The following is a 15,605-nucleotide window of genomic DNA, read 5'->3' as shown; positions in this document are numbered from 1 at the left end:
TGATATGGAAACATTTCACAAGACAAGAAATTGAAAATGGCCCTTGGACATATTGAAAAGATGTTCAACTTTACTGTAGTTTTTTATGTAAACATATCATAATGACTTGTTATTTCTCAGCTATCACACTCAGAAATTCTGAAGCACGAAAGGACAATGTGCTGGGAAGCTGTAGGCAAACAGATACTAACACACATTGTTGGGAAAGATGAAAAATTATATAAATCCTATGGATGGGGGATTTGTCATTAACTTAAAAGCTACTGGTAAATCTAACTAAAAAAAATCACTTCTAGAAATTTGCCTTCAAGATGCATACAAAGCACAAACTTATTGCAGCACTATCTATAATCATAGATATTAGAAAAAAAGAACCCCCTGGAGAGTACTGATGAAATATGATGCAGATTAATGCAAGACAGTTCTTTATAGTAACTGAAAAAAACAGTAAGAAAGTCTCTATGAGATGATATTAAGTGATTTCCAGTGTGGCATGTTCAGTGGAAAAGCAAGGTACAAAAGAATATAGACCCCATGTTGCTCTGTGTAATAGAAAAGGAAACACACATACATATATTCAGTAAAGACACATGTATCTGGTAATTTGGAGAAAAAATAAGATAAACCAAAAAACCAAATACAAATGGTTCCTTACAAGAGTAAAAGCATGAGGTGGAAAAGATAACCATATCCTTTTCTATAAAGTACCTTTCTCTTTTTGAAACATGTTTATGTCCTATATATTATGTTATATCCTATATATTAGAAATATGGTGAAATCATCAGGGATGATGGAGAAAAATTAACATTAAAACAACATAAATAGAAATTAAGTCAATTATATTTCAACCAATGTGAGGGCAGAATAAACTAACCCAACTCACTTTGGAATACTTGAAATATATACCTTCAGTGTAGATGGCTAAAAAAGAACTATCCACAAATGTTGAAGTGATTATTATGTGGTCCATAATATATTATATGACTGAGAAAACACGTGGATGTGGTCTGGGAGCAGTTCTTACCATGGAAGAAGAAAGACACAAATCTGGAGAAGAGAGAAGCAAGGACGAACATGGTAGGGCTGGACAGTGATTAGAGAAAAATATACACCTATGATTTCTAATGACTCTATCTGCACTCTGCTGCAAGACCCTAGAATGCAAGACATTCTAAGGATAGTGAGCACATTTAAGACGAATTTTGATTTCTCAATACCATTTTCCACCAAAAGGAACTAGAACTGCTTAAAAAAATTTGGTTTCAGGGCTAGGACAGGGAAGGCATCTGAGAAGCTGTGTTAGCTTTGTATCACTGAAACAAAATATCTGAGAGAATCCCCTTGTAAGAGGAAAGGTTTATTTTAGTTCTCAGTTTGGGAAGTTTTAGTTTGCAGTTGCTTGATCGCATAGGTACATAGTATATCATGGTAAGAGCAAAGAGTGGAAGAAGCCCAGGATGGTGGGGCACAATCTTAATCCCAGCACTGGGAAAGCAGAGGCAGGGGGATCTCTATGAGATTAAGGCTAGCCTGGTCTACACAGCAAGTTCCAGGCCAGCTGGGGCTACAGGGGGAATCCTGTCTCAAAAAAACAAATACAAAAATAACAAAAAAGATTGTAATAATATTATGGAAGTTGCATATGATATCTATATAAACATCATATGATTTTAATAGCATTAATGGTCATCTAATGAATGATAGAGGCTTAATAATAGCTCTGCCTAATATGAAATAGTAACTATTTCTATTTACATACACTGTGAGCATGTTGCTTTATTACTTTTCACTTCGTTGAGAAAAATGACAATCCATTTTACCCTCATGCAAGTATTGATTCAACGTTGACTCCTCCTTGTAGGCTTACAGCATTTGGACTTTGCTTAGGAAACTTTGCTAAACACAAACACCTGATAATGGGGTCACAAAGCAGTGTGTCTACATATGTTTTCAAACTCCTCTGTGTTAGCATAAATAAATGGCTTCCATGCCTCCCATGTGCCAGTCCAATTCACCTCAAGACATTTGAAACTCTCAATAGTGACTGTCGTGATAGACAGGAATTATAAAATTACGGTTGTCCCCAAATGCTGCAAGCTGTAAGAACCTAAAGTTCTAAGTCATAATGTTGGAAGCAGAACACTAGAGGTGGATAATCTTCAAACAAGATGACATAGATGCTTCCTGGCAGGAACCTGGCAGTATGTCACTCTCCTGGGCCAGGAGAGAATCCAAGCTGTACAGCAAATATGATATACGGAAGAAGGATTGCAGCATGCAGGGCAGGGAGGACTGACTCATGACTGTAGAGCCTTACCAGAAAAATGTGGATGAAGATGTAAACACTGGCAGGGAGAAAAAAATCCTATTTTCTTAGTAAAGACAAAAAAAGCCAATATCACTTTTAAAACAATCCATTTTCACTACCAAACCAGTTAAAAGTAAGATATTTGGATTTAACAACTAAGCAAAATTGATGTGTTTAAGAAGCCCTACATTTTGTTTTCAAGGAGGGTACCCTAAAATCAATTCCATGGGACACAGGTTTGATGTAATAGCAAACTAATAAAAATTATTCCTCTTAGGGAGGGAACCCATATTTAACACTCTGAGGAAATCGTTCAACTGGCAAAGTGTTTGCCCTGCAGTTCAATCCCCAGAACTGTCATAGAAAAGCCAAGTGTGGTGGCTCACACTTCCAATTCCAACCCTGGGAAGGCAGGAATAGGAGCCTTTCTGGAACATGTGGGTCAGCCAGCCTAGCCTAACTGATGAGCCCAGGACAATGAGAGACCTTATCTCAAAGGACGTAGACAGTGTTCCTGAGGAGGACATCCTTATTGCCTTTTGGCCTCCACATGCACAAACGCACAACACACTCACTAAAGATTCTCCATTTTCAGCCTTCAAATAGTCTTTAAAATTATTGTATTTTCTTATGTATAAACTAAGGTGATAATTATTATAATTTATTCAATTTCACTATTTTGCTGTCCTGCCTTATTTCCTCAAATCTCACAACAGAACTCATAAGTAATTGTACTCTCATATTGACATGAGAGTATATTTGTAGTTCTTGGTGCTATTATGTGGATTTAATGAGATAATCAGAAAAGTTGCTTGCCAAGTATGTGGCATATGGTAACCTCTTAGTAAATGTCAGTCATTATCATTAGTATCTAAGTTTTAAAATAATGACTCTCTAATAGTCAGTAAAGAAAAAGTATTTACTAATTTATTTAACAGCATGAAAACTTAATTCAGTATTTTACTGGAAACATTTAGAGAATATTCATTTAGCACTTGAATCTAATCACATGGCAAGACCTGAGTCTACCTAAACTGTTTCTCCAAAAAGTTTAGTTACACCAAAGACACCATCATAAAGGCCTCTTCCCAGCAGAACAATTTGACCTTGACATTCTTGACAATGTGCTCTTTCACATCTGTTCTCAAGACACCCTGTCAATGACTGGAGCAAGAATATAATTTTCTTCTATAATACAGCAATTATTTTTTTCAACATAATTGTAATCAATTATATAACAAAAATATAGCTCTCCCTTAGGATAAAAATGACACAAAGACTGTTGAGAAGCTCTTGGGAAGACTGTAAATACACTTATAGATTCTTGTCAGCTGAAAGGTCAGTAGTTGCAAGTTCGAGACGGTGCTAGAAGTAACCTAGAAGAGAACCTCAGCATGCTCTGTCAGTCTCTACAAGCACAAACGAGGCCCAGGAGGAGCTCTCAGAAAACAAATAATGACTCTACAAGATTCAAGGATGGATACTGGTGAACCTTTAATACTATATAAAATAGGGGTTGTAAAGATAACTCAGTGATTAAGAGTACTGGCTGCTCTTGCAGAGGACCTGGGTTCAGTTCTCAGCACCCACAGGTCAGCTAACAACCATCCATAACTCCAAATCCAGGGAATCTGACTTCCTCTTCTGGCCTATGTGGTACACTTACATACATTCAGGCAAAACACTCATACACTTACAAAATAAAAATTATTTTAATTAATTAAAAATAAAAAATATATAAAACAAGAATATAAACATTCTACCTTCTATCTATCTGTAAAGTATCTTTGGTAAGTATGGGTCTATATACATGCATTAAATGAAACTAAATTGATTGAAGTCATTAATATCCATGATTCTTGGTCCTGGTAACACATTATATTTACTAAAGAGCTCCCTACATGTACAAAAACATTCCTGGAGTCACCTAGACTGATTTAGTCAGAGCCTCCAAATTTTCAGATTTGAGAACAGCAAGTCATAGCAAGGATAAATGTTATAAAATTCAGAATTACATGTTTTGGCAAAAATGCTACTGTTTTCAATAATGCCCCACTTCTGATGTTTTCAAGCTCTCTTCTGGCTTGATCATTTTAGATGTTCCTACTCTACATCCTCAGCTAGTTCTACATGTGAATTTCTCATACTACTAACTGGATACTAGAATGGAAATGGTTCAAAATGTGAAACCAGCATGTTGTAGGTTTAGGATGGACTGCAAACTCTCTTAGTCCATTACTAACCAAAAATTACAAGATAGCTTTTTGAAAATAATTTCAGCTATAAATCTGATTAGAGATTTGAATGAAATTTTGTTTTGATATGATGAAAATCTTTGAAGAGTTAAGCTGCATTTGTAGTTGTTCAGAATTAATAGAAATTATTCCTCTGTTTCTTCTGAATTTTCAGCTCAGAAACCAATAGAAAATTCAAAAAGAATCAACATAACTGAAGTAAATTCATTTTTAATTTCATTTTCAATACGTGACTTGATGAAATATATACTTTTTAATTGCAAGTGGTTTGTAAGAAATATCTTACAGAATTATAGAAAGGGAAAACACATTTATTAAGTATGCTTGCAATGAGTAACTTTAGTAGGTTATTACAGCAATACTGATATTAGTAACTACTTGTGTTATGTGGACAGTCTCTGATGTTTAAATGGTAGCACTGCCATTTAATGCGTAATAAAATATGTACCCATGCACATTTGGGTATTTAGATGACTTTACAAGGTTTCTGTGACTTTATGAGGTTATGTGTACAAGCTGGCATGGGAAACTGGAATTTTGCTAATAGGTGATCATTCTTATGGATGATTCATTAGAGATCTTTAAATATTGTAATTTTGGAAGATAAATTCAAACTAAGCTTTACTCAGAACCACTAAATATAAAACATATCAATTAGCTCAAGAGTGATGTAGAAACTACACAGGGACTCCAGGGATGAAGATGGGTAGAGACTCCAAAGACTTCACTTTAAGTTGCTGCATGAGGTGGTTATCACATGATGCTTATTGGAGAGTACCTCATACGGCATTAAGCTTTGCTTTTAATTCATAAGAAAATATTTATTCATCTTCTATGTTATTTAAATATATACACTTTGAGCAAAAACATTTAAAAGAGACATAAAATTTTACTTTCCAGTTCAACTGATCATAAACCCATCTTCCATTGCTTTTCTCAGTGCGTTGGGAGACCATTTCAAACACAACATCTGTGCTGGATAGCTTCAGTTATCAGCTTGTCAAACCTAGACAGAAGAAACCTCAATTGAGGAATTTCCTCCATTGGACAGTCCTGTGGCCATATCTGTGGGGCATTTTCTTCACTGTTGAGTGATGTGGGAGGCCCCAGTCCACTGTAGGAGGTGCCACCCCTGGGCAGGTGGGCCTATGTTGTATAAGAAAGCAGGCTGAGGACAGGCTAGTGGAACAAGACAGTAAGCAGTATACCTCCATGGTCTGTGCTCCAGGTTCTTACCTGGAGGTAAGCCTCAATGAATGATAAACTGATCTGGGAGATGTAGGATAAAATAAACATTTTCCTTCCCAAGTTGCATTTGGTTAGTGTTTCTTCACAGCAACAGCAAGAAACTAGGACAATATCTTTGCAGACAAGAAACTTTTCCCTAAAGAGACAAATGCTGCTAGTTAATATTGTGCACAATTGAATGTCTGAAGTTATCATTCTTTTGACAGATAACAATTGCTCACTTAAAAGTAATCACATTTTGTGGCCAATGAAATGGCTCAGCTGGTGAAAGATCGTGCCACCAAGCCTGATGACATCATTTGGTAGCCTATTGGAGTAAAAACTTTATTTATTCTCCAGCTAAGAAAATTTTGGCCTGGTTCATTTAAATCAATGTGAGTGTGTATATTTTACTATGACTTCCTTGTATAACAAGACAATGTAAGTACTAAACAAAATTTTTTCTAAATATTTTATTATTTTTATTTTATGTGTATGTGTATTGCCTGCATGTGAGTGCATCCATGTCGTGAAATGCCACAGAAGTAATAAGAGGGCTTCAGATTCCCCTGGAACTGGAGTTAAGGACGGTTTGTAGCCGCCATGTGGGTGCTGGGATTTGAACCCGGGTCCTCTGCAAGAGCAGTCAGTGCTCTTAACCACTGAGCCATCTCTCCAGCCCCTAAACAAAACTATTTTACGAAGCCCTCATCTTTGATTTTTTTCTATCAACCCCATGGGACACAGATTTGAAGAGCAAATTAGGCAAAATTACTCTTCTTAGGAATAAAAACTAGATATTTTCATAATGTTTCCCTTTTCTTTGTGCTTCAGACCTGAAAGCTTAGTGATACTATTGAAAGAGAGATTAGGCCATGTTGTAAGGACAAAGTGAATTAACTAAATGTGCTTCATTTCTATATTCCTGCCTTGGGGGATTAGCAGTTAGATATGAAACTGAACAATAATGGCACCAGAAATAAATCTCCCCACCGTGTGCTAAAAATACCATTGTTAATTTTTTCTGTTAATTGGAAATAAATTGGCAAGCCCTAAATACATCAACAAAAAAAAAAAACCCACATTAGCCTATTTCTATTGGGTGTCTTCTATTTTTATGATTTCTTTTGTATTTTTCCTTTAAAACTTTTTCCTTTTTTTATTTTTATTATTTTTATGCATGTATTGTCTGCATGTAGGTAAGTGCACTGGTGTCATGCAATGCCGGTGGAGGACAGAAGAGGCTGTCAATCCCCTGGAACTGGAGTTACAGACAGTTGTTTGCTGCCATGTGGGTGCTAGGATTTGAACCTAGGTCTTCTGCAAGAGCAGTCAGTGTTCTTAACCACTGAGCCATCTCTCCAGCCTGACTTTTTCCTTTTTATATAGAATATCCTCCATTATTCTATATTTAGCCCTTCGGTTCTTTTTAAGCTCAACGCTACTTTATTCCAAGCTTCCCTCTGCTCCTACCTCAGCAACTCTTCTTCACCTCCTCATAATTGCTCTCAGAGTGCCTCAAGTTTCATCTCCAGCATGATCTTGGAACACATTCTTAATGTGCCCACAACAGGACACCTTCCCTTATAATCTACCACTGTCCTGATTTTACTATATCTACACATTGTCCAAGTCACTTTGCAGAAGCCTTTAGAGCTTTTCTTTTACTTTTTTTAAAAAGCCTTTCTGCTTGAGTTTTCATAGGACTTGTGTATGCTGACACCATACAAACACCCAGCAAAGAACTGGAGGAATGGACAGCAGACGCCAATCTTAGCTGAAGAAATATTGGCAACTGATTACTGCTGGGTGAGGAAGAGCTGATCTTCCTAAAATGAGGGACTCTAGATAAGCTGACCAGACCTCAGTAGATGAACTTGCACTGACAAACATCTAGGGACACTGACTTGACACAATGGGCCTTAACACAACTGACAGAATGTATGAATTCCAGTGGGGGGGGGGTATAGGAGGTTGTCAGTGTGGAAGGAGGTATAAAGATGATTAAGACTGACTGAGATGTTCTATATGAAATACACAAAAATTCAATTAAAAATATTTTTTGAAAAGTCTCTCTGTTTCCCTAGGCTTCTCCTAAGCTTGGAGGGCCCTGAAACTCCCATGTGAAGTACTGTGTTCTTTCATCCTATGTGGGAGTGCATGATAGAAAGTCTATGACTATTCACTAAAACTTATGTTAGCATCTCTAAGGCAAAAACTTGGTTCAGGGTTCAAAGGAGCTTGCAAATCACTATTTCTAGGAAACTCAAATAGTTAGAAATGGTACTTGGTAATATTCTCCAACAGGTGCAAAATAAGCTTCTTTGATGAGTGGTGACTGGGATATTTGTCTGTAAATATAAGGATACATATTTTGCATATAGTAAGAAATTACATCAGTCTAGGGATGTGACAGTATGTGGGTTTTCTCTAAGATCTAAGACCTCTCCAGGCATGTATATTTGGCTATGTTTACAGTACCACACATGAGTTCTCTCGCATTGAGCAGGCAGGCTTTAAGTCCAATTAGGTAGCTGTTGATTGATCCCAAGATAAATGTGCCACTACTGCACCAATGTTCTATGCTGTGCCAGTCATTGATGTGGTTACTAGGTCTTGAAACTGGGGTTAGTAGTCTAAGAATGTGATAATCTTGGGGTTTTCTCTAAGATCTATGACCACTCCAGCCACATGTATTTGGTTATGTTTACAATACCACACTTGAGTTTCCTCCCATTGAGTGGGCTTTTAGTCCAATTAGATAGCTGTTGATTGCCCCCAAGATAAAAGTGCCACTACTGCACCAATGTCATATACTGTGCCGGCCACTAATGTGGTTACTTGGTCTTGAAGCTGGTGTTGGACCATCACTTGATGCTTTCCCTTAGCACCTTCATAGTGCTCTCCATAGCTATGAGAGCTAGCCTTCAGAGGAAGTGGTTTCAGGTCAGTTCCAGCTCTATTGCTCCAAATCCTGCATCTGAAGTATGTTCTGTCTTCAGAAGTAAGGTCTTACCTTCAATTTCTAGGAGACCATCAAGGTCTGTGGCAATAGCCTGTGTAATTTTGAGAGTCTCTTGGACTACCTTGACCAACAACTCACAGACGTTTTCCCTTGTCTGGCACTGTTTCTTGTTATAAAGCCTTTAGCTATACACATGGACTCATGTAGGGATACTATAGGTGTAATTTGGCATTAGGTTGTTGGATTAATATGATATCCTCTGGTTTTTTAAAACTAGCTAGGCATTATTTATTTCCCCTCTCTCCCTGCCTAACCCTTCCACCATGGTTTCCCCATTTAAAGTGTTTCCATTTTCCCCATTTCTACTTTGATAATACTAGTCTCCTATGGTTCCACCTCTCTTGAGCACACACAGACACTGTCTATGAATTGCCCATGTATGGAATGGAAGATGACACTAATGAATCTCTCGGTTCTCATGCAACAGAGGAATAGGCACACAAAAGGTCACAAATGGTCAAAACGTAGCGATTAAGAATCTGCAGAATGCTTGTCCTTGGACAGGACTCCTATATTAAACTTCACACACCCAGGGCTCAGGGACCATCATGGAAGAGGGGGCAGAAAGATTATAAAAGAGCCAGGGAGGAGGTGCATGACCACATGGAAAGCTCCTGGGACCATGCTCATATGACTCTATAGCAATCGTGACAGCATACACATGTCTGATGCAAACTCAGGAAGACAAAAACCCAGCATAGAACTGTGGAAATGAACAGCAGACCCTAATCTTAGCTGAAGAAATATTGAAAACTGATTACTGCTAGGCTGATCTCCTAAAACAAGAGGCTCTAGATAGGCTGACAAGACCTCAGTGGATAGACTTGTACTGGGGAACATCTGGGGACACTGACTTGACACAGTGAGCCTTAACATGGATGACAGAGTATATGAGTTCCAGTGGGGGAGCTATGGGAGGGTGCTGATGGGGACAGGGGTATAAAGATGATTAAGATTCTTTGAGATGTTCTGTATGAAATACACAAACTTCAATAAAAACAAATTTTAAAAATAGAAATGAAATTTTACCCTAATGGAATAAAAATGGACACATCTATTGTTTAAACATGTGTATATTTATCTTTGTGCCACAGGAATGTTTAAAAAAGTCATAAAAAATTCTGACTTCTTTGGTCATAATGATGACATAGTCTAATCAATTACTCTTTTAAAAGACTTGAATTTCTGAATCAATGGTCAGTGCCTATAGTTTCTATTATTTTGCTCATGTATTCATATTAGACTTAATCCATTTTTAACACAACATATTTCTTCCTTCTTTAAGAAATGGGAAAAGTTAGAAACTTTTATATTTATAAAGCTATAATTATTTAGTCACTCTGTTAATTAGTCTTAAAATCTCAAGTGTTTGATAGTTGCTTTTTTCCCCCAGCTAGTGCTGCCAATTTGTTTTTTTCTTAGAAATTTATCATATCTTCTTCCTTGAAATAATTCCAAGTATACATGTTCATATTTGAAAGTAACTTGGTTTCAGAACTATATAAAACTATAATTTTGGACTAATTAAACTGAAAAACTACCCACTGGAGACTTGAAGGGCCTCATGCTTTTCTTTTTAAAAGAAAAAAAAATGGTAGGAGTTTTAAGTTCTGGGAGGAAAAATTCCTACTTGATCAATAAACACAAAACTCAAAACAATTTTGAATTCAGTACCATTTTTAAAAGATACTTGTTTGCTGCCGGAAGACCCAGGAAAAAGTAAGGTCTTTGGACTTAAAACAGGAATGCCTAATATTTAGCCAGAAGTTGTATTCATTTTTGAGGTTCAAACTTCTGTCACCTCCCAAACTTAAGCTTGCTGCAAACACTAATTCTTTAGATAGGGAACATCGGGTGAGGGTGGTACAACCAATGAGCAATCACCATCTGCTAAGCCTTCTTCTGCACTGTGTCACAGACTAGGGACAATGGATACAAGAGAGAAGACAACAGACACATAGACCTAACTACAAGGAAAGCAAAGCCAGTAAAAATAGGAAAAGTTGGGCAACAGACCTTAACCCAGAAAGCCACAAAGAGACATTGGGCTCCCTTCCACCACTTATGGAAGGAGATTGTAGTCAACTGTACTTGATTCTCAGATGACAGGCACTTTAATGAATGAATGATTAGATGATATGAATCTGAAAAAGAGGAAAAAACTAATGGATTGTAACCTCAAAAAGGAAGGCCTTAGACACACACTTGTGTATGGAATAGCTGATCTAGAACTGTCTTTGAGATGAGTAGAACTAGACAGAGACTCCTATAGGATACCTGTGGTCCACCTGGGTGCAGAGTCCGAGAAGTCACTTCAGTCTTGGTTAGGTTTTTTGTTTGTTTTGTTTTCATTAGAGAATTGCAACCCTGGGTTGTTTGCAGTAGTTTGTTTTCAAAGTCAATCTATTTGCTTTCAGTCAGAAAAATAACTGTACTGTAAGACCAAAACAGAGAATATGACCATATAGTCTACTGTCCACAGCTCTTATCTAAAGCAAAAGCACAAAGTGAGATTCACAGAGGGTGGCATCCAAAGATAGCAGTTTATTCATCTCTATAACTTGTCCGGATTTTAACCCTAGATCAACAGCATTCATCAAGCTGAATATTTGGATTGTGTTTTCAGTAGTATTTTGTGTGGGTTTTCACAAGTCTCTCTAGTCCTATAAAATTGCTTTTACCAAACTGAGGTTTGCAATGATGTCCTCTGCTCACTCGCTGTTGATTTTATGGGTAGGATATATTGAAGTTGCCTCAGCCATCTCTTCATAAGCCCTATGGGAGATTTCTCAGACTTTAGTGGAAGGAAGAGTTTGACTCTCCTAAGCAAATGGCACATTCTTATTTTATTGACCATCCAAATCTTGTAAATATCTATTCATGCTAATAAATTTAATTGAATAATGTTTAGATTTTATCTCTTTTGAGATAACAGCAGTGCAAAATGTCCCACTAAAATGGATTGTTTCCATTTATGGACACACATTTGCCCTGATTACAGAGAAATGAACCAAAGTATGACCTTCGTGTGTTTCTATCCTCTTCAAAGAATCAGGGCTGGAGAGACGGCTCAGAGGTTAATAGTTAAGAGCACTAGCTACTCCTGCAGAGGGCTCAGTTTCTGTTCTCAACACCTGTAATTTGGCTACCAACTCTTGGTAATTCCAGATCAAGGAAACCTGATGTGCTCTTCTGGCATCTTCAGGCATTGCATGCATGTAGTGTTCTTACATACATGCAGGCAAACACACATGCACATAAAATAAAAATAATTTTTAAAAAATTCAGGTCTCTTTAAGTCCCCAAAGGGGCTAATGAGGGATCAGAGTCTCCCAGGCTCAATACAGTCACCTTAGTTTATCTCCTTTGAGATAAACTGAGCAGCTGCCTGGGATGGCCAGTGTGGATCCTTATGGTCTTTTTGATCACTGATGCTGGAGCTGGGCTCCTAATGTCACTATGTGTCTCTTCCATACCTGACACCTAGCACTGCCACCCAATCTCAAAATGCACCACTTACTACAGCTAACCTCTGCCCTGTTCAACCTGGTAAAATGTTTAAAATGGGCTAATGGGAAAATAAGCTCTATAAACCTAGGAGGAAAAAAAAAAGTCAATGCTCAAAATGAGATAAATTCTAGAAATTCAAAGTACACGGTATTTATTATTGTGTAGCATAAAAAGGTACAAATTTCATTTAGAAATTTCAGATACACTGAGTTCATTATGAGATGCACCCTAATAAGCATAGTCCTTGATATCAACTTTCACAAAGGTTAAAATCTACCCTAAAAGAGACAATTTTCAACTGGTATAACATAAAGCATGGCGTCTTATAAATTATGTCCAAAAAATTCTTATTGTCAAATGCCCAGTATATAAATTTTTATGCTAGATATATGTACTTAGAAGAAAAGTATGTTCTAAAATAAGCTCAAGAAAAATGTGAATTAGGATAATAAATATACTTCTAAAAATAACTCACCAGGCTGGTGAAGTGGCTAGGTAGGTAAAGGCACTTGCGTTATAAGCTAATGACTTGAGTTTAATCCCTGAAACCAATATAAAGGTGGAAGGAGAGAAATGGCTACACAAAATTGTTGTCTAATCTCCACACTCACACTGTTGTATGCACACTCCACCCCTACACATATCATGCATACACATACAGAAATAATAGTGCAATAAAAATTTTTAAATAACTTACAGGGGTAAAAAAGCAAGGTATGGTGGCACATACCTTTAATCCCAGCACTCAGAAAGCAGCGGCAGGGGGATCTCTGTGAGACCAAGGGAGGCCAGACTGGTCAAATAGCAAGTTCCAGGCCAGCTGGGACAACAGGGAGACCCAGTCTCAACAAACAAACAAACAAATTAAAAAGCAATATGAGTGAAATAAATTATTTTAAATCTATGTTAGTTAGACTTACTAAAACTTCTACATAAATGTAGTTATTCAAAAGTTAATTTATTATTCATTTTATGAGAATCAGCATTATCCTCATAGCAAAATCAAAGATACTATCAAAAATTTACAGGCAATTTTTTTTATGAATAGTTGTACAAGAATTCTTAACAAAGTACTAGCAAACTAATTCAGTAGCATATTGAAAGGATTATATACCATGACCCAGTGAGATTTACTGTTGGAATGCAAGGATAGTTAAATATACAAGGATCAGTTTCCATACTATGTCAATCACATCAAAAAAATGAAAGGAAAAATACAATTGTCTCAGCTGATGAAAAAATGCAATATCCCCTCATGATGCAAACACTAAACAGACTAGAAATAACAAGATGTATCCTCAGGACCATCAAACACTGCCATAAAGAGAACATGTCTATGTTAATAACCTACAACAAGAAAGTTATGCTCTTTCAAAATTCCTGTAAGGAGTACTTACCTTCCAGAATTTTCTTGAACTGTCTAAACCATATATCACAGTGGTCTTCACTTAAATTAATGAGGTCAAGTGTAGAGTCCTTTAATTTGTTTTCTTCCTTTTTCAAGCATATGAAAAGCGTGATACCTAATAAAGTGCCACTGCTCTGCTGATGCACAGAAAGACGCCGCTTCAGTTTCACAGAGAATATGTCTTTAACTTCAACACACTCTTCTCTACCCAGCACATCACCCTTGGAATCACCTGGAAGGAAATTAAACTTTCAGTCAAACCAACTGTTTCTACATTTTGAATGTATGAATAGGTGAAAAAAGAAAATCTTTATCACTTATAATTTTGAATTTCCATTTATCTCGGACATTGCAGAGAGAAAGGAATGGGATAAAAATTAAGTCCAGTTTCCCATGAATGATGAAAAAAAATGGAGTAAATGGTAGAGACCCTGCCAATGAGGCTTATGACATTCAGAATCTAAAATTATTCAATGTATGAACAATTCCAAAAATGACAAAGCAACACTTAAGTAATAAATTAAGACTGATGAAAGGATCCCTTGGTTTAATGCTGGACAAGTGGCAAACGCCGATTTCACTCACTCACAGACATGAATTTATGTGGTTTGCTAAAGGAAAATTCAAAGACAGGGAAACGTGCATTCCCAGTGAAGTTTCACATGTGAAAATGACGTGAAAGCAGAAAGGATGCTGTGTGGGGGAAGCAGGGGACTCAGAAAGGAAGCTGTGTGGGGGAAGCCGGTGTGAGGGAAGCTGTGTGGGGGGAAGCAGGGGACTCAGAAAGGAAGCTGTGTGGGGGAAGCCGGTGTGAGGGAAGCTGTGTGGGGGGAAGCAGGGGACTCAGAAAGGAAGCTGTGTGGGGGAAGCCGGTGTGAGGGAAGCTGTGTGGGGGGAAGCAGGGGACTCAGAAAGGAAGCTGTGTGGGGGAAGCCGGGGACTCAGGATGCTGTGTTGGGGAAGCAGGAGACTCAGAAAGGAAGCTGTGTGGGGGAAGCCGGGGAATCAGAAGATGGCAGAGGAGGTGGAGGGGAATGTGTGGGAGGGGGATGAATGAAAGCAAAGCACAATGATATATCTGTATTAAAATGCTACAATGGGATCCACTGCTCTGTATGCTAACTTAAAATTTTATTTAAAAAATAAAAAAGACATTTTTTGAAAACATGGTAAAGATTTTTACCACTTGTCTCTAACTACAAGTCAGAAAATTGCTGTGGTAAACGACCATTGCAACTGCCTTTCTGCTTTTGATGAGGAACAACGGGATTAGCTTTACTTCTCACCCATGTCAACTCAATTAGACAAGAACCCAAAGGGGAGGTGAGATATAGGTGGCAGTCCAGCACTAGATTGAGAACTACTTGAGACTGATTGCTGCTGGGTGAGGGAGACTATGACTCACATACGACCACTGGATGGGCTAACTGGACTACTCCAATAGACCCATTTACACTGAAGAATATTTGGGTACAAACAACTGAATGAATAATACGGCTCAGCATGTATGGTAGAGTGCATAGGGTTCAGTGGGGGGGATGTGGGGAGGCATGGATGGGGGAGGGGGTCTGGATTTGAGTGGGAAATGTATGAAATTAAACCTTGCAGACAAGAAGAAATAACAAAAATCAGGGCAGAAATCAACGAAATTGAAACAAAGAAAACAATACAAAGAATCAACAATCCCAAGAGCTGGTTCTCTGAAAAGATAAACAAGATTGACAGACCGCTAGCCCAATTAACCAAAAGAAAGAACACCTCCAAATCAACAAAATCAGAGATGAAAGGGGAAACATCACAACAGACACCAGAAAGATACAGAACATTATAAGGGAATACTTTAAAAACCTATATGCTACTAAATTTGAAAA

The 15,605-nt window shown here is 37.5% G+C and overlaps 1 protein-coding gene across 1 annotated transcript in view; it reads right to left on the bottom strand.

The window, feature by feature from the left end:
• Positions 1-15,605, bottom strand: part of Cerkl (ceramide kinase like) — a 130,244-nt gene that overhangs the window by 66,352 nt on the left and 48,287 nt on the right. Inside the window, exon 2 of the mRNA XM_008827963.3 lies at positions 13,724-13,966. Within this exon, the coding sequence (XP_008826185.2) occupies positions 13,724-13,966 (243 nt within the window). The remainder of the gene's footprint in view (positions 1-13,723; positions 13,967-15,605) is intronic.

The sequence above is a fragment of the Nannospalax galili genome, unplaced genomic scaffold (assembly GCF_000622305.1).
Source record: "Nannospalax galili isolate Female #2095 unplaced genomic scaffold, S.galili_v1.0 scaffold892, whole genome shotgun sequence".
Taxonomy (NCBI): Eukaryota; Metazoa; Chordata; class Mammalia; order Rodentia; family Spalacidae; genus Nannospalax; species Nannospalax galili.
Note: the sequence above shows the minus strand (reverse complement) of the source record. Positions and strands in the feature narration are given on the sequence as shown.